At 40.8% G+C, this 20,032-nt stretch overlaps 1 protein-coding gene across 7 annotated transcripts in view; it reads right to left on the bottom strand.

Annotated features, from left to right (window-relative positions):
- Positions 1-20,032, bottom strand: part of USP3 (ubiquitin specific peptidase 3) — an 84,502-nt gene that overhangs the window by 19,442 nt on the left and 45,028 nt on the right. For 4 of the 7 annotated variants that reach the window (XM_075431840.1, XM_075431837.1, XM_075431841.1 and 1 more), the window contains 2 exons: positions 7,061-7,121; positions 4,715-4,846 (listed from right to left, as the gene is read on the bottom strand). In XM_075431840.1, coding sequence (XP_075287955.1) covers positions 4,715-4,797 — 83 coding nt within the window. In that variant the 5' untranslated portion in view covers positions 4,798-4,846; positions 7,061-7,121. Of the gene's footprint in view, positions 1-4,714; positions 4,847-7,060; positions 7,122-10,362; positions 11,183-13,829; positions 13,849-18,822; positions 18,913-20,032 lie in introns of those variants that run through there. The other 3 variants (XM_075431839.1, XM_075431838.1, XM_075431842.1) reach the window with 3 other exon arrangements.

Here is a 20,032-nt window from a genome sequence, read left to right as displayed (position 1 = left end):
CGTGCCCACCCCCAGCTGCAGCAGCACAGCCACGCTGCTACCCTGGCCGTAGCTACTAGCACTTGTAAACGGGGAAGGAAAGCAGATGCAAGCTCACTGAAAGCATCTAAGCCAACTTACCGCTGAAAGATGATTTAATAGTTGCTCCCATGCCCTAAAGATCACGTTAACCTTTATTTTTAGTCTGATCTCACGTACCAGTTACATCCTTACATAAAACTGCAAGTTAGCACCTTCCCCAAGATGGAGGAATAAACCCAAATACATCATTAAATGTCAGGGTCCTTGCAACAATGGAAAAGTAATGTTAAGATTCACTTAGTAAGACAAGCTGCTTGTATTTCTCTTTTTAACAGGCAGGTTTTTTAAACCACCTCCCTTGCGACACTGAGGATTCAGCACTACTACTAGAAATAATAGCACTACTACCAATCTGGTTTGGACAAGCAAAGTAAACCACATAGGAAGCTTTAACAGCTTAACATTTGCTAAGCCCACACACCTGACAAGGTACGCTGATGAGAGATTACTTCCTACATATGAGGCTGACACTCAAAGCAGATGTTTAATTTGTGATCCTCAGGACTGTCACAAATTAACAATACACCTTTTTGCACACAGCAGTTCTACAACATGCTTTTAACAGCAGTTGTACAGAACATCTCCTGTACCTCGGGCAGGGTCCCTTACATGGATTAGCACAGCATACTCCTCTCCACACACTGTCTATTTTTAGCACCCCTGACACCTCCAAGGCCTGGTCTTTTCTGGCCTCCTTCGCCGCTACGATGGCGGCAAGCCAGCGAACGCAGGCACTGCTCTGGCAAACACTCACGCTTAGTGCTGGCCGTTCCCGTATGTTACAGAACTTTACGCTATGTTTAAAAGCCTCGAATGGATCTGAAGAATTACAGGACAAGAAAAATCAAGAAAAACCAAGTTTCCTTACTTGTGCCTTGTATGAGTAAGAACTCAAGTTTTACTCTCTTGATAAAAGGCTTTTTACCTTGTTAATTTCCACTGACAGTAGAATGTAAAATAATGGTCCTAAGCAATCTCATTTTCGGATGCTCATGCACTAGCACAGTAATCCTGTTTTTTAACTAGAACCACCATCACAAAAAGAAAAACTAAGGAATTTTTTTCACAGTCCTCAGCACTTAGTTATTTTTACATCAGCCTGGGCAGGGGGGGATGTGACATTAGCACAAAATGTCCCTGTAAGAGACAGCAAGGAGGCTAATGGGTCAGAAATCTGACCTGCAAATTGTGTCCAGGATTAATGAACGTGGGAGACATGTTATGCAAATACACACACAGGGCAGCCTTCCTCCTTCTGTGCTGACCCACTGTCCCTGCACTAGCACAGAGGAAACAAATTTACAGGAGTCCTCTTTCAGGAAACATTGCTGAAAGCAGGCTTTTAACACATTTTACTTCTCATGCACAGAAAAACAGCCACTAACACAGAAGGAGAAAGCACCGCAGGACAGCTCAAAGAGAAAAAATATCTGTGCTTCTTGTAAACTCTTTGTGCTTAGTGCTTCAGAACTAACTGAAAGGCTGACTATCTCCAAACAGTGGAGCTCAGGAGTCTTTTTCTCAGTGTTTAGGGTCTCAAACATAATTCAGTCTGAAGATTTAGTACTGCATCTGCTGTCTAAAAAGTGACCAAATAATCCAGAAGAGAACAGTACTCTCACAATACACAAAAAATTAACATTCTCTCAACTTATCCACTGTGAAGACTGAACAGGCGAATAGGAGGATGCAGAAGAAAGATCAAAGCCCTCTGGAAAGCAAATCCCTAGCTGCCCAATACTTAATGATACGTCAAGCATGCCTGTATTTTTCAAAAGATTACCAAATTCATAAATAGAATAAAAACCTCATCTCAGATTATTTCAAAAAAAAAAAAAAAAACCAAAAAAAAACCCAACCACCATCCCACCAGAACGGAAACACTTTCCTTCTGAAGCTACATCAAAGGCTTGTGATCACGTGAAAGAGAACATACACACTTGCACTTCCACCCCGAAACGCCATCAGAGGAGACTGCTTGATCTGGGTTTGGTTTACAGCAAGATTGCATGTGAACTAGAAACAAAATTCAATAAACCATGGTAGCTTCAACAGTCACAGAGTATTTCTTCCCCTTGGACTGACAAGAACAGCTAAGGCAAATCCTGGATTGTGCTCTCAGGTCTGCATGAAAGTTTATGACATGGCCGAAGAAAAGTAAAGATTAAATGCCTCCTGCCTAGCAAAGAGCCACTACAGGCCTGTTCACTGCTACTATCACGCAAGCTAATTAAGATACTAAATACTGGGATCCACAGGACAAAAACGGAACAAGAGTGTTCCACTCCACTCTGCACAGTAAACAAACTTGCAAATAAAAATATAAAAACCAGTACTGCATCAAAATATCTCCATTATTTTTACAGTAGAAGTAAAATTCAATTAAGTCTCAGAATGGTAGTTTCTCAACTTTCAAATTACGGAGGTTGCCCACATTGCTAGCATAAAATATTAATTTTTAAATAGAAGTCCATTTAAAAGAAACATCGTTGCATAAACATAACACTGTCTGCTGGATTCATGTCTACACTGAAGAAGCTAACAAATTACATTTCAAAATTCAGTCTCCACAGCAGCTAGACTCAAATTCAGCCAAATCTTTGCTTCAGCTGGCAAGCATTGTTTGAGAGTAGCCCCTACCGTGCTGTTTGAAATAAAGGGGGGGGGAGGAGCTGGGCTGAATGCTTTCTGCTTCATCTTTACGCATCTAAGCTCATTTTCACTGAAAAAATTGGGTGCAATAACAAATTCAGGTATCTTTTTTTTGATTATCAGGCAGGAAAAAACTGAAATATCCTAAATGAAAGCAAAGACATGCTGCTTTTTAAACTTGTTCAGATTCCCATTAGCACAGGAGAGTTATAATTTGCTAGCGAATTATATGCAACAGGAACTCCCCAAGGCAAAGCTCTCTACAATTAGTTCCAGTTCATCCACAGATGACTCAGCCTTCTACTTCGATTACCGCAGCAAAGACATCACACGCTAAACTGCCTCTCATCCTCCCTACCACAAACATGCTCTGAAACACCAGCGAGCTTCCTGAGTGTGTGCACGGTTGGGGAATGCCTGAGCACACTATTTGACAGAAGTAAATGGATATATAATCAAGACTTCAAATACCTTGCTAAGATTTCTCCATACATTACTACCTTCAGAGTGTCTACAAGACAGATCATACTTCAAAGAAAACAAAACAAAAAGCCACAACATAGAACTAAGTTGTTAAGAGCATTAACCGGGAAAGCGTACTTAGCTTCCCACAGCTGTTTCAAAGCTGGTAACATGTGCATATGTATCACTCGGAAAAATTTTAAGTTTTCTAATGTTTTCACATAGAAGCAGATAAAAATGCTGGTCACTTAAATAAAATGTAATTAGAAGCAAAATCCCTGTGCATCACAAAGCCACTCAAACCTTTCTTCTGTGCTTAACATCCGTACAGCTTTTGTCACTCCTGCATGCACCATCCGAGTAATTTTTGAGTTGCTTCAAACAAAATTTCTTCAGGTGAGACCACTAGCTGTGACTTTACTTGCAGGGGGTACAAATACTTGTTACAGAAGTATTCCTCACAAAAATAGATACCCAAACTTCAGCAAACAGATTTTTCCCTGATGAAGTACACAGAAGACACCCAATTATTTGAACAAAATACTCATCAGTGGAGCTACATACTCAGTGATTTTACAAGACCATAACACGTATTTCCCCGAGATTTGCACTGTTCAGATCCTGCAGTGCTGCACCACACCAGCGATGACATACATGGGAAACCATGCAGCTAACGAGCAATGGGGAGCAGCTGCCAACAGATCTGCTTAGGAATGGAGAGGATGGAAGCTGCTGGACGCATGAAAGCATTGCTTTCAATAGACTTCCAGTCTTCGCTCTCTAAGGAACATGGAAGATGGGGACCCCGACACTACCAGCCTAACTATTAAATCTCCCTAAACAGTGCTCATAATTCACTAAGAAACTGATAGAATAAATCAGCCTGGGCCAAACTTCTATTAAAAGAATCACTTCTGTGATTCCGCTACTTAATCTTGCCAGGGCATTGATGCCGCTTCCCAACAGGATCCACCACTCTCCCACACCCATACAGGTTGCACCAAAGAAAGCAGCCTTTCTTTCAGAGTGAAGAAAAAAATTAATATTGGTAAAAAAACCCAAACAAAACACACACATACACACCTCAAGTTTACATCTCTTGGGCAGGAACTATAGCGTATGACTTTACTTTCTGATATTCTGACAAATAAAGGACATGTGAAAGGCTCACTAGTTTGACGGAAGAAGTAACTCCAACCGAACAGCAGCTTTTGCAATTAAAAGGTTAGATTGCCAACACACCCCAAGGCAAACAGAAGCAACTCCAAACCACATAAATAGCAGAAACTTTTTGAAATCAATGCTAAGTCATTTGAAATGTGGGAGCTTAGCTGCAACCAGGGCTACAATACACATGCAAAAGCAGAGGATTATTTCAGAACTGTTTTTGAACAGCCAGGTCTGGAAATCAAGAGATGAAGTGCTCAGAAATGTGTGTAATATAATGCTTCACAGGAGTCTAAAGTTTTCACCTTCTAGTACGTAAGAAGTTGTCAAATTACAGTGTTTAAACCCTTACCAGTATGTACTGTAACTACTGCAATCCATACACACAGTATGTTGAACTTTCTCTTGTTTTTCTGCTTTCTTATGATTGGTCATAGGAATCTGTGCGTCTTCATAATGCTTTTTTGCATGGCCATTCACATATCTAAAATAAATGAACAAAAACGTCTTGTACTTTTAAACAGTTACTTAACCGACATTCATTGAAAAGAAGAAGAAACAAGGCAGCCTAATAAGCATCCAATATTTATACGGGGATTAAAATAGGCAATTCACCTGTGTGAAAACATTGGTTAAATTTTCTATTTTTTACCCCTTTACTCTCCCACGTTGCCCAAATTAATCTCTCCACGTCCTTCCTAGCAACCACAAATTGGCACCCTTGTACCAAACCCCAGGATCTGGGCCCCAAACAGACCGATGCAGCTCCACAACTGAGAAGCTCATCAGCTCCCATTTTCTGTATCTGTAAGAGGGCTAGCTCTCCGTATTGCTCTCCCATACACTTTTCTTACAGCTCTGCTTTTTTCTCCACCCAGCACTGATCCTGTTTGTGATCACTTTAAGAGTGTGCTGACCCCGTATGAAAGCACATCCATTGTAAGCTTTCCCATTCTGCAGCACAATTTACTATTAAAGCATTCTGCATTTTATAAAGTTCACGAATTTGAAAGGATCAAGGGCTTGGGGGTCACGTAACTGAAAAAGAAATCTAAAATCCTACAGCTTTTTTGCTGACACAATGAGCATTTTCAGACTCAAAATTTGAGATCTAGAAAATTAAGCATCTTTAGTTCCAAAAGTGTCATTACAAATGCAAGAGCCCTAAGTATTAGCTGAAAATCATTAACGCTTAGACGAACACGGCCAGACCTCTGGTGAATCCCCTCCTCCCCCATTTCTTGCTTGTTGAACTCAGTGATGCTAACCGATAGGAACTCTGCGCTTGCCCCACACGAAGGTCTTTGTGTCCTACACTTCTCCATGCAGATGTAAGCAGTTCTGCTAAGGCAGCTGTGCTCGTCCGGACACTGAAGCCACAGGGCTCTCAACATCGCCGTGCCAGCACAATCCTGCAGCAATTATGGCACAACCCGAATGAGAGAGCCGTGCTTGCAGGAGCCTGTTTTCTGCCAACCAGTGCGAATGACAGGTTTATCAAGCTACGCTCCACCAGAGACACCCCGCTGCTGTCACTCGGTCAGCAGTGGTCCCAACGACGCCAACCCGGAGGGCGTACTGCAGGTGAAGATCTGAAAAGCTGGGTTTCTCTTCCTTTCATTTCAAACATTATCTGAACAGGAGAATATGCTGTGGGCTTTCATGATCAAAAGTGCTCCCATTACAAGGTATATTACATTCTTCTCATTCAATTATTTTCCATTCTAGGGATGGGAGCAGTTTGAAAAGTCAGAACAAACTGCATAAATAACTGACTCAGTGTCTACTAACTGCACACAAGAAAGGTCATATGCGGACAGCAGTAGTACTTCTTAGAAACTGGTAACAAGTATAATATTCCAAACTATTTCCCACCATCAGATAACATGAAGTAGTTCCCCCTCTCTTAGCTCTCACTAAGTATAAATTTATTTTATAAATGAATAAATAAAAACAGAAAAAAGGCGGTTGTGCTGAAAACTCTGAATAAGACACATTATTAAAAATGTGGCACTTGTTGCTATCCAGATCAAAGAAACAAAACATGGAGTTTCTTGAATCCACTTAAAAAAGACAAAGTCACTAAGTTTAATGACGCTTTTCCAGAATGAAAGCACATCAGCATGGATGCTGCCCTACAGATGAAAACATGCTGACATCTTAGGCACTGTCTAAACACCAACACTAACTGCACTCTCCTTAATACCTGCATCTCAAACATTTACGTAGCAGCAAGTTTTCTACAATTATCCTGACATGCAAATAACAGCATTGACTGTATCACTCCTCTACAAATTCTTCTGGTGTACTTCAACTAGTACAGACAAAACACACGTGTACTCGGCAGGAATTCTGGTGGGAACTTGTCCTTGTATGTAATGGCAGTAACTGTGTTCCAAAACTACACTACAGTACATCTAAGGTATTCTCTGCCTAACCTGGATAGCTTCTATTTTTCCCAAAGTAAGCTGTGCCAACTTTAGATCTATGGGTTTCCAAGAATTCTTGTTGGTTTTAACTCATTACAGTAGAAACATCTTTTACAGAATGCAATTTTACAATGAGATCACGAAAGGTTTCTTTCAGGGAATTATGAGGCATTCAGGAAAATTCTGAGTGAGCTGCCTCAGAGCTGAGGAACAAAGCAAAAAGATAAAGGTCCGATTAAAAGATCTGCACACTAACGCTTTGTACCCACCTTCCACAATGGACACTCGAGCACGTCAGACAGACCCACGGACTTTTATTGGACCGGCACACTATAAAAGATTTAAAAAAAAAAAAGTGTCAAATGAATTGGCTCCAATATTACAGTTGTATAACACATCCTGAATGATAGCCATAGCTCTGCTGACTCCACCTTAGCAGCACAGTTACATAAAACAGCTAGTCATGTTCATTAACCTACATCCTATCCTAGGGACTCAACTAACAGACGGAACGGCTATTGACACACAAGCGCATTAGCCACCTTAGCCACCTTCTGGCTTGGGTTTCAGTCACAGGCTACACATTTACCTGTTACTTTCCATGAAAAATTTAAATTCTTTTGTTTGTATTACATCCACATGAGGTCTACTTGATTTTGAAATACAGAAATAACAGAAGCATAAGTAGCAAAAGCACTGGTAAAGTTTAAAACCTTTCTTTTGGCTTTTAATAAGGCAGTCCACTGAACACAGGGAAAAAAGCCACAGCACTTCACTTCTGTTTCATAACACTAGTTATACAAGAAGCCATTTTAAAGATGTTGCCAGAAAGCCTGGTAATCTGGTAAGAAGAACACAGAATAAATTACTGTGCAACGCATGACAATACACACCATTTATACAGTACCTATTCCTATGCTGCAGTGGTAAAGGCTTCACCGATAAAGCTTTTTACCCTTTACGTCATGCACAAGAAGCTGAAAAGTTAGAATGTAACACAGTGCTGTCCTTCGCAATCCATTCAAGACACCAGAAGATGTCAGCTAATTTTTTTGCTGCCTTCTAAGTCTAGAAAACTTGAATTAAATAAACATGCATGTTTTTAAGCTAAAGGGCTTGAAGGGAAAAAACAGCCAATACTAGAAAATGATGAATCACCATCCCAGGGTAGAGTCATAGAAATGGGATACTCCAACTCCCATCCCAACCCAGTAGCAAAGTCTGCAAATTCACATTAGAAACAAAATCTCAGCTAACAACCTACGCAGGCAGAACACAGTAAAACAGGCAAACAGAGCAAAATTTCCATTAGTCAAGAAAATGCATATGCATCTTTATAAACAGCAATTTTGGAACTACAACTAAACCGATATTGAATGCCCAAATTTTGAGAGGACCTCCAACTTGGATCGTGACATGGAAGGAGGGATTCTACAACACACAACACTTGGATCTGAATGAAGTAAAATCGTTAACAACTATCCATCACCACAGAATTTACAGAAATAGCATTACACTTTCAAATAGCCAACTAATATGATGAGAAAAAAAAATGAAATGCCAAGTACACTTCCGCAAGGGTAGAAAACAACAATAAAAAGACAACTTCAATTATCCAAAAAATACGAAAGGGTATGATGCCACCTAATTCTTCTACACCCTATAAATAACTGGAGCAGCCAGTCAAGAGTCACAGAGGAAAAATAAGACATCAGAGACACAAGGGTATGCGAGAAGGGACAAAGGGAAGAGGATTAAATCCTAGCATACCTGTAAATTATTTTTATTGTTCTTTATTGTGGAGCAGCTTGAGAACAGCCTTCCCTGCCTGGATTCACACCTTAGAGCCAGGAACTGGGGAAGCAGAAGCACGCAGAAGCTGCCCCAGGGCAGGATCACCTGAGCAGGCTAACACAGGACTTCCAGTAAAATGCCAAAATACGTTCACCAAGCTACAAATCACAGTACATATCAAACTGTTAAGATCACAGACTATCAGAGAAAACTAAGCTAACAAAAGTGAAAGAAGCTTCTTTATAAAATTAAATACTAATGAAAAGGACAAGCAAGGAGGGGGTCAATTTTCAATCGGGAAAGTGACTAGTTTTGCTGTTTAGAAAAGCCAATATACTTTTCCACTACTAGATTTCACCTTTCTTATTTAGATCAGAGAGAAAAATAAACCAGCTAACATTGCGTCTTAAAGAATTGTTTTCTGGATTTACATTCATTACTACAAATAGTTGTTGCATTTCAATTCACAAGCCCAATCCAAAGAATGTTTAAAGCTAAGATTTTTACTATGTTCACTGGAAAAAAAAGCACAGTCCACAGAAATATTATTTGAAGTAACTACTTTAAACTCTTTAGTAAAGACTCCAGAAGCGTTTTTTTCAACTGCTGCAATTCTTACTTCACTTGAGAAACACGTTTGCTCGCGTGTCTCAGTTTTCTGGTTTTGGATTTCCAAACTCCAATTTTCCTATTTCTAAAGCTGAAGAGTTCCCACAACTGTGATTGTAATCTTGCAGTAGATAGAGGACAGCCAGGTAGAGCTGGTTTGGCTCACATTTCAGATTGGGAAAGTGGAAGAAGTTTGTCTAATTTGACCAAAACTTTATCAAGAAAACCAACATTTGGCACTGGCAAACAGAAGAGAAAGGGAAGCCCTTAAACAGCCATTATCAGTGAAAAACAGGCTGAATGGACCACCAGCCCAACCTGACCCTGAAGTACACAGACTGAAAGGTGAAAAATTAACCGAACGGAAACAGAAGCCAAAACCATTCACGCACTTCAACACAGATTAAGTGCTGCATGAACAAACCACTACCCTACACCTTCCTTGCCAGGAACACGAAACAGTCTTCCTCGCATTAAAATCCAAGCAGCAATCTCCCACTTCGAAATAACATTTTTGCTTTCACTGTGTTATAATCTATGCATAGAACTGGTTCTCAACCAGCAGGTCAAAGCATTACGATGCAAACTATTACTCTTACTTTCCACCACGTAGCAGACAATTATAACTTCACCTTCAGATATTTCACATACCAGCACTGATTGCTTGTCAAATGTTGAATTATACTGAAGTAGTGCTCACTCTGCAGAGTTCACACCAGGTTTAAGTGTTCTGCATAAAGCCAGCAAACAAGTCCACCAACCCTGTACAATGCCAAAAACACCAGCGTCCACTAAAATGTTCCGTACTTCATACCAGGGAATAGGAAAAGATGGCTCATTTGTTTGCTTTAACTTTTAGGAAGAACTTTGGTCCAACTGCATCACATTAGAAATGTGTAGTTTATATTCTGCATAAACATCTCCTCCCACAAAGAACTCAAATAACATGGAAGTGACTCCCACTGAGATTAAACACAGAAGTCTGTATTAAATTTGTGACCTACAGTTGCTCTGTTCCGAGAGGATTACACAACTGATTTTTTTAAAGGTTGCTGAAGATTGCATTCTGTATCTCTCTGTGGTTGGCTCAGTAGGTACTTGCATTAAATCTCAGCTCTCTAGGTATTCCTCAGTTCAGATCTTGAAGCAGTCACCGTCTGTTACTTACAGTTACATTAGGCCAGGAGCTTCAGGCATTAGTCAGGACTCTAACAAGACAGGCACCACGGAACGCACAGTGAAAGCGCAGTCACTGCCCTGAACTGCTTATAATCTAAATTAAAGGGAGACAGTTTGGCTTCATCTGTAAAGAAAAGGGCATGTTAGTCCTTTCAGATGTGGTGCTGACATGAAGGCACGAGGCTGAAAAGTAGAGCAGACACAAGAGAGACAGACCCCCAGCACACCCCTTGTCGTGTCAAGGAACACCACACAGCCCTGGAACCTGGTCCTTACAACAGACGGGGATGTTCATGACTTTCAGGTCAGACAGTTACACGGACTCTCAGACCCACCTGTACAGGCAGGTATGTCTTCCCTCAATAATCAGCATTCCAGTAGCGATTTGACTTTTTACTTTTTTTAGTGCCATTTAAAAAGACAGGAGGAGGGGCGCACTACAGTAGCAACATTTGTTCAACAAACATCTTGAACACATTAAAAAAAATAACAATTCTGTGTTTGATACACCTTATTTAGTGGTCTACAGGCTAAGGAACACTGGCTGCTTTCTCAGCTTGAACTGAAGTGGCTACTGCAACAGTTACCAGCTGCCTCCTTTTGCTGTATTTTTAGAGCAGCTTCAAGTGGTTAGGCGAGGATGATACCGACATGTCAATTGAAAAGGGAAAGCGAATCTGCAATGCCACAATGTTGTCTGAAGCTGTAAGTCATTTGCCATTTCACATCAGTATCAGCTTATGCAGAAACTTCGAAACATAATTTTCCATCGTGTAATAGGAAGGGGAAACACTATCTGCTACAGAACTATTTCTCTACGTGCAATCTGAATACTCATTTGTTACACAGCCCACAAATCCCTCTGTAAATTAAGAGAGCAAACAATCCAACTCCCCAAGAGAGCAAACGATCCAAGATCACTACCTACAGACTCACACAAAGCTCCGGAACATTCAGAGACATCCCTCCCCCTCCAGCTTCCACTGTCTGTAAATGATCCTGATAAATGATGTTCATCAAGTTCTGTCAAGTAGAATGAGTAAGATCCAGCTAATCAGCTCGGCACACTCATCACCGGGCCCCCACCTCATCTCACCCTCCTGATCACTCAGATAGATACTTCCGAATCTTCTTTTTTTCCTTACTGAAAACTGACTCCAAGTGCAGACTTGTGAAACACAAATGTGCCTGGCAAACGCTGCATTCCTTACAGAACAAAGCTGCAGATTTCCACTGTAGGAAAGTTACAGCTATGCAAAAGTATACAAACAACCCATGAAACCGTTTTGTTTAAATAGCACACTGCACAATCTAGGAACTGGCAAGAGAAAAAAGCAGGAGGAGGAGGAGACAAACAGGAAGCGTTTCTGTAAGGCAGCCAAGCTAAGAACGTCACAAGACCCAATGCCTGCCCGAGGTCGGCCGCAGCGCAGCCGCATGCTCATGCAAGCCGTGACAACATTGCCAGCCACCGCGGCACCAGAGACCCAAGGACACGGCCACCACGGAACGGAGCTGACATGCCTGTTGTAAAACAGCTCTGTATTACACCACCAAAGAAAAGGCCACGAAGTATCAGCACTGTAGGAGCAGTACTTTGGTCCTTCCGTTAAAAGCAGGCTGCAAGGGAACAAGGCTAGGGTCATTAAACTATTTCCAACAGCCTCCACAGCCTTTACACAATGGCCGCACTTCGCTCTCAAAAGGAGCTGTACCAACACCACTACAGGTTAAACTACACTACCACACTGACCTGCACGGACACATCCTGGGACTAAGTGACCTTTTTTCAGTTCAGTTTACGTTGCCACGGCAGGTCAGCTGTACTGATGTGAGATAATGGACAAAGGCCACTGATACTTCACTCAGCATCTGCACAAGGAACAGTGTTTACACAGTTGTGGCTGCACTGGTATTGATACTGATACTGTGCCGAGCAACCTGTCCCGCAAACACCAGCGCTTGGTGACAAACACATATATATATGCTACATGTGTATAGCATGCAGTATGTGTAGCATGTATACACATGCTCTAGGTATGCATGTGTGTTTACACACACATATACGTGTGTATCTACAAAAAAAAAAGCAAGAATACTATTGAAGTATTCTAGAGAAACAGACTTACTTTTCCTTTCTCATACCTTTAACTTCACTTTGCCTAACAAGCCCTCAGTGTCCAGTTTAATTCAGATTTGGTAGCAGGACAATGTTACTCTATGTTCTGCTCCTAAAAGAACCTGACAAACGCAGCAAAGCAGAGCTGGACGGTCTCCATTAACAACATGTGACGAAAACAGCAGCAACAATCTGCATACCACACTGTGAACCCCCGCTTTGTGAAACATCACCCTTCTGTCTGTGACACAGCAGGCCTAAGCAATACGGCAAAAAGCTGCCTCCCCCAAAAATCTGGGTGAGAGAAACTTGCAAGCAAAAACTCCTGGGAAACGATCACGAGTGGTGGGAATACAAAACTCTGCACAAACATTTAACCAAAATCATGTAAACCCCTTTAGTAATAACATTTCAAATGTAGAATTTTTCAGCCACAGGATTCAGAGCATTTCTCAGAGAGCCCACTTCCATGTTACACATCGAAAAATGGAGAATGAGAGATTGCATCATTTACCAAAAGAATTTCAGCATCACAGACCAGAACTGAGCCTACTAGCCCTAAGACTTTTGGTCTTTATGTCAGTTCACTTGCAGGCAAGGGTAGGACATCCCAGACCTCAGCACTCTACACAAAACGCTTAAGGTGGCTTGCCAAAAGAGCTCTGAATTAAACACCTACAATTCCCCACATGCAATACAGAAGACATACCAGGCATCCGAGAGAGAATACTGGCTTTTGTAGGTGACTAAGTAGGGAACTACTGAAGATGATGATTATTAGCCCAGGAGAAGTACCAAGGGGATAAACATGTGGGATGTTGTCCCTCCTCTGGGCTTACGTGCTGGGCTTGCAAAAAGGCTCTGCCCACTGCTGGAACTCACAGCTCTGGAACTCCCTGTGGATGCAGGCACAACATCTGCTCAAAGGCTGAATAAACCAGCAGAGGAGTTTTCTCCATGCAATACCGATTTATTCAAGACGTGAATGCCTCAAGTTTAATGCACACTCCTCCTGCCCTTGGAAGGCCTTCCTTCCAGACTACTCTTAAGTGCTGAGGGAGGACTGACAGACATTTCCTTAAGTTAAAGATGGCATTTTCCACAAATAAGCAGTTATTCAGGGAACAGCAAGACAAAGCAAGAGTGCGACTTTCACCAAGCCTAGCTTGTACTCTCGTTTTTTGAGAGTAGAACCAAGGATTTTCCACTTAAAATGAACTATCCAAATCACAACACTACAGAGCCATGTGCACTCCTTCCTTCTGGCCCATAAACTCAAGTTATAATCCATCATATACAATAAAACAGCTTCTCAGAGCAAAAATTAGAAGACTTACTCATCGCATAACATCAGTCAAGACTGCAGGACATCTGGCTATGTGCAGAATCAGACACTCAGGCACTGAAAAAACACTTTATTAGCAGAATCAAAGAAGCCTAAAAAAATACAGGTGTCCTCCAGCTAAGTCAGTATTTTTACAGGCAGCATGTAAAAATTCGTAACAGGCAATATAAGTTACTTAGTATTTAGTACACATGTATTAACACAACTGGTCATGTTCCCAGTTTCTGACTTCATGTTCTTTTGTGTACTTGAAAGGGCAGTTGCTACGAGCAGACGTGCAAGCTCGATTATCTGACCCTACTGTCTGTTTGCATTCAGGAGGAATCAAAAATACTGAAACGAGAATCTCACCTAAACATGCCGGTAAAATTGTAAGACAGGACAGGTATTAACATACACAGAAGCACACGAAGTGCAAGCAGAATGCCAATATTTTATAATCTAGCAGTAAATTCCAGAACTTAAATACTGAGTTAGGCACCTGTGGTTGCTGATTGTTTTCTGTTTGGGCTGGATTTTCTTGGGGGGGAGGTGGGGAGTGGCGTGTTTAAACTGTATACATATCTGATAAAAGTATCTGCTCTACATTTTAAGTACTTCAGGCTTGTCAACTGCAGATAAGTAACTGTAATGAAAACCAGGTGACTGAAAAAGGAAGCAAATGTTACAAGAGTATTTTTGAAACCTTTGACTAGGCTAAAGGCCCATTCTAGACAGAGAATACAGGAAAAAGGAACGTTATAGGCTTTGAAAACTAGGGACAAGTTCTACACCTTACTCACAAGCCAGCTGGTTTACTGTTTAGATTTTGAAGAGTATTCCCATTTGTACTTAAACTTCATTTCATACAAAGCTCTTCTCCCTACCCTACCCTCAGCCCCATTACAAGAAGCTCATGAATGGACTGAACTTGTTCTAAACTGTTTGGTATTAGAAAAAGAAATATTCTATTTAACAATATTTTACATAAGTTTCATGTGTTAGAGGTCTTTATTTCCTATTTTAGAAAAACAGCATTCTAGTCAAAACGAAACCAGACAGAAGGGGAAATGGTTTTTAATTATACCATTTAAAATGTTTTGTTTTAAAATCAGCTAACACCCACGTGCTAGAGGAAAAGATAAGAAAAGATGAAATTTAAATTACATTTAAATCAAAGCAAGAGAATTTACAAGGAAGGAAGTTTCCTGGTAAGCATTACAAACAACACAAAAACGTTCACCATTCTTTCACCCATACCCTCATAACAAAGAGATGCACAACGAATCGCAGTCTCAACAGTATCAAGTCTCAACCTGACTCAAATCACATTCAAACAGACTCTGAAGAAGACAGAAAGAAGTAAAGAAACAAACTACCCTCACTTTAGAGCTGAGGAAAAACACCAATTATGTCTTCAGCTATTATCTTTCAGCCAAAACCAGAAATATTAAGTTTTTACTGAGAAAACAAGTAATAAGTCATTTTGTGATTGTGAGTGACCTTACGAAATCAAGTACTACTTGTGCTCAATTGCGTAACAGTACACATGGTTGCCTCCTCTATGTCACTAAATAAAAGCATTGCTCAGTCTGAGAAATTTCACAGATGGTTACAGTGAATCACTGTATTACAATGGAAAACCACCTGTAATTCAGACATACTAAACAACAACTCAGCAAGAATATAAAACACAGGTAGTAGGTGAGCAATATTTCATAGAATACGTAGGTCACTGAAGTCCCCAACACATCCCTAACACTGAAGAACGCCTGTCAGAAAACAATGTGATGAGGTTCGTCTGCACGAAATTCCCCTCCTGGGGTAGGCTCAACCACACTGGCTTATGGTTCGGTATTTTGATTACACAACCCGAATTCCACACTGAAAAACTTGGAAGTTCAAACACGCGTGCTTTTTTATCTGCCTATATTCTTCATCCAGCAGTGGACAAGCAGACTGGTAGGTCAGGAAAACTTCTTTCGACCAGCATAAGCAGTCGCGTTGGTTCCTGAGGAAGTGGTTAAACAAACTGGGGGGGAAAGGCAGAAAACCGAAGCCAGGTCACCTACAGCACCCAGAGCACGCTGTGTTGCTGCTTTCGTTACGGGAAAGAAAGAAGGGAGCAAGGTCACTTAGCACTACCAGTCACACATATGCTCAGCTCGCAGGCTACAGGGGCGCCAGATTTTTTGGCAATTTAGTCTTTCTACATGTCAAGTCAAACTTCAGGTCAAGAAGTGTCAGAGGTTGACCCTCCTGCACATACCATGCAAATCACACCCTACTGGAAAGCAACAGTGAGAAAACATGCATTAGAAAAAGAAAAAAAGATATCAATAGCAGGCTTATTTTACTGAACAATCATGGCCAAAAGCATTTTTTAAAAAATTATTGGCTCTATTTCTCCTTTACATTCTAAAAACAATTTCTAGTGGTTTGGCCACTTTGCTGACTAATTAGTATCTGAATTTAAATATAATACATACACACACATATTTTACAATTAAATACTTTCTAGCCCCCACTGATATTGTTCCTCATTATAGTAGCAGCATGCCAAGAAAAAAAAGTTATTCAATCTTTATGTCAGAGTGAGACACACAGATATTCATTTTCAGACAGCAGGCCAGAACAAGCACAGCAAAGCCAACAGTGTAACGTAATTTTTAAACACTTAAGGAAAAGAATCTTCTTCAGTCAGTGAGCAATCAATCTCAGGTCAAAACATTCAAGCTGGAAATAGAAGGGAAAAGAGGAGAAAGACAGCAAGAAGGCTTCTTGCTTCTTTATATAACCTAGTAATTAATTCACCTGTTTGTAGTCCCCACTATTTCATTCCCACTTCCCCAACAGTAAGCAAAAGACATTACTAACAATCCCTGTGAACAAAAAAGAAATCAAATGCTCAGTGACAAAACCATTACCAAATGAAAACCTTATGAACCAAAGGTTAAAAAAAAAAAAAGAGTCCTAAGAAGGGTCATGGCTATCTAGTGAAAATTCACCTGCATTTTGACATGCACAAGCAGACGCTCACATTCACACAGAATCCTAAATGCTGTACCTACGAATTACCTTAAAAAAGTCCTTATCTGCCTGCCTGGCATTGACAAGGACCTCCAGCCCCCACCCCCAAGCCTGACAGTACCACCTCGCTTCAGAGTTCAGCTCTCTGCTTGCAGTACAGGGCTGCAGGGGCTAACTTCCAGAAGGATCACCTTACTGGGCCAGGCTGCCTGTGGCTATTGTGATTAGCTTTAAACTAGTAATAAAATCTATCAAAGACATTTCATAACTACGTTTACAAGATCCAAAATTATGCAAGGTACTCCAATGGGAGGAAAAAACCCCAACCTCCAAACGATTGCTTTGACATATCAGTTAAGCCTGCTGAATGGTAAGTATATTCATTGTGTCATGTACGGTCTAAAACACCCTCTTATAACCAAAGAAATTTGTCATGAAGGACACAAAATCTTACACTGATCCCATAACCAGGACACCACAAAACAATTAATATTTTATCAGACATTATTCTAATTCACTCTACAATAAAAACTGCTTCCTCTCAAAACAAAACTTGGAAAAGGCTTAACTAGTTTTCAGATCTCAATTTCTGATTAAATTGCAATTTCTAACCTCCATGGATTATTTAAATTAATGGCCTTTAACCACTTTTTACCCAGGTAACGAATGCTTGTTGAAACAGAAAGCAAAGCATGAACAGGTTACTAAACAAAGTGAGCGGCACTGACCCAATGCAGAATGGCTCAAAGCTTCCTTGCGTTCCAAACACTAGGTCGGAAACTTCCACTCTATGAACCTCAGACACAGACGTGACAAAAAAAATAACTCCTCTAACTCCGTGGGCCTTAGCACCTTGCAACAACCAGAAAAACAGTGCAAGAATGACCACTGATCTTGTTTAACACCCACACATCTTGAAGGGCTAAGGAGAGGCAGGTGAAAATCATTAACCTGCTTACATTTAAACCAGATGTAATGAGATTGGCACTAATCTGGGGGTAAATCAAGGGTCTGCATGCACACGTGTGTCTCTCCTGCACACCTGGCTGTGCCTTACCCATCGCACCTACCCAGTGCCTCGGACTATCCCATCTCCTTGCCATACACTGCGCTTTGAGGAGTCATTTCAAAACATGGCTTTTTAGTTAGATGACAAAATCCTTTGGAACAGTCAGTAGCAAAATTCGTCCTTTAAAATCATCATGAAGATTAATCTAGTTTCTAAACAAAGGCAATATATTAACTGTCTGACTACTTCTTTCCTCTGAAGCACTCTCTTTCCTCAGCTAACATTCAGGTTTTGTGACAGATTGTGATTTTGTTGAGTGTAAACAAATTTTTAAAAAGAAAATCTAGAAAATATAAATCACCATCCATTTCAGTTTATTGACTTTTAAAAGATACCAAGTATTTAAAAACAAAGACTCCCCCTTTTTGCAATTAAAAGGAAAATCAGGTCTAGTTTATGAGTGCGAAACTGAGACCCTCACTAGACCTCCAGTAAAGGCGCATCTTCTAACAGAATCTGTTCCAAAGCACTATGCCTTATCACACAGAGACAACTACAGCCCCACCGTTAGCTCACGCATCGGTGAGCATGGGGGGGAAAAAACTTACAGTTTTAAGCAAAACAAGACTCAGTCTGAAAAAAGAAAACCAACCCAAACCTAACAAGCTTTACTTCTTCAAGCAAGACAGCCAGGAAACGAATTTGAGGAGATGTAACAACCTACAAAGTCTGCAGAGTTACTAACAAGCATTCCGGCATTGCACTGACCCAGAGAAACAGACGAAAGACTTTGAAATTAAATTTAAGTGACTGAATGAAAGATAATTTTTACACAAATACTTCTTTTGTTATTTAATTTTCATACTAAATCTTGTAATTTCCAGGCCAAATCCACTTTCCAGATGCAGGGTGACGGAGACCCTCACACATACCGACCATCAGGTCCACACACTGTCCACAAGCTTACCCCGAGTCTACACGCAGCTGACCAAACAGAATTTACCCCTCTCCCGCTTCAGTGAGCTCGCTCTCCTTCTCCCATGTTCCAGCGAGAATGGAAGGAAAGAGGAAGTGAGGACCTCTACTAACAAACAGGAAAAAGCAAACGGAGAGGCATATACTCATGAAGACGGAGAAGAAACACTAACGAGGAGCCAACATTAAAAGGAAAGCCAAGACGGTTAAAGTCTGTGTACCTGAGCTTTTATAGTGTATTTGTTTTGGCACTGACTGCAACAGTCCAATGCCAAAAAACACAGTGCGGCAGAATGCCATTACCCACTCCGATGAAAGGAGAACAGTGTAGCTGACTTAACTGAGAAAACAAAGCCAAAAGCTGACGGAGGGGTGGGGTGGGGTGGAAAAAAAAACCCCACCAAAAGCAGTCTGACCCAGTACAATCATGCTCTTGAAAATTTCTCCTGCTCAGCCCAAAACACTTGCTCTCACATATAAATAAAGCATTTGGTGATGTTCAGGGTTATTCTGAACTAACTGAATTTACTAAGTAATTTAGTAAATTACTTCAAACACAGAAAAAATGTCATTAGTTCAGCATACGGATTTCTGTCACAATCATCATTCACCAGGCCTCAAAGACCCCCCTTCATGCTAGCTCTCCTCTGTGCTTTTTACGGTCCTGGTGTCATCTGCCAATGCCACAAGGTATGTTTCCGACCAACTGTGAAATTACAGCTCTTCTTCACCAGAAGTTAGAATGCAAGAAACAGATGCCAATCAAAATTTTTTTTTTTTTGCTTTTACAGGAAATGCCAGTATACAGCCAGAACTGCTCTTCACCTAACAAAACTACATTATTTAAGAAAAAACATGTATTCAACTGACCGTGATCTGAAAAGCAACAGTTTTAAGCATACTTCAGAAGCACAACTCCCCTTTAAAAAAAGAAAAGGCCGAATCTCCATTTCGGCAGACACAATCCTATCTGTCTACAACTGTTCTTCTAAAGAAAGACCTTCAAATTCTACACTGAACAATCCATGAGTCCAGTGAGAACTGATGAATCCTCAGCCATGCAGGAAAAAAAGTTGGAAAAACTCTTCGGACTTGCACAGGTGTGCTTAGAAGACTGCAGTCTCACTTCGGTGAGGCACAGCTCCCTGTGGTTTCACGAGTCTATGAAAAGTTGTTGAGAAATACCACATCTGAGCTGTTCC

Source organism: Opisthocomus hoazin, chromosome 10 (assembly GCF_030867145.1).
Source record: "Opisthocomus hoazin isolate bOpiHoa1 chromosome 10, bOpiHoa1.hap1, whole genome shotgun sequence".
Taxonomy (NCBI): Eukaryota; Metazoa; Chordata; class Aves; order Opisthocomiformes; family Opisthocomidae; genus Opisthocomus; species Opisthocomus hoazin.
Note: the sequence above shows the minus strand (reverse complement) of the source record. Positions and strands in the feature narration are given on the sequence as shown.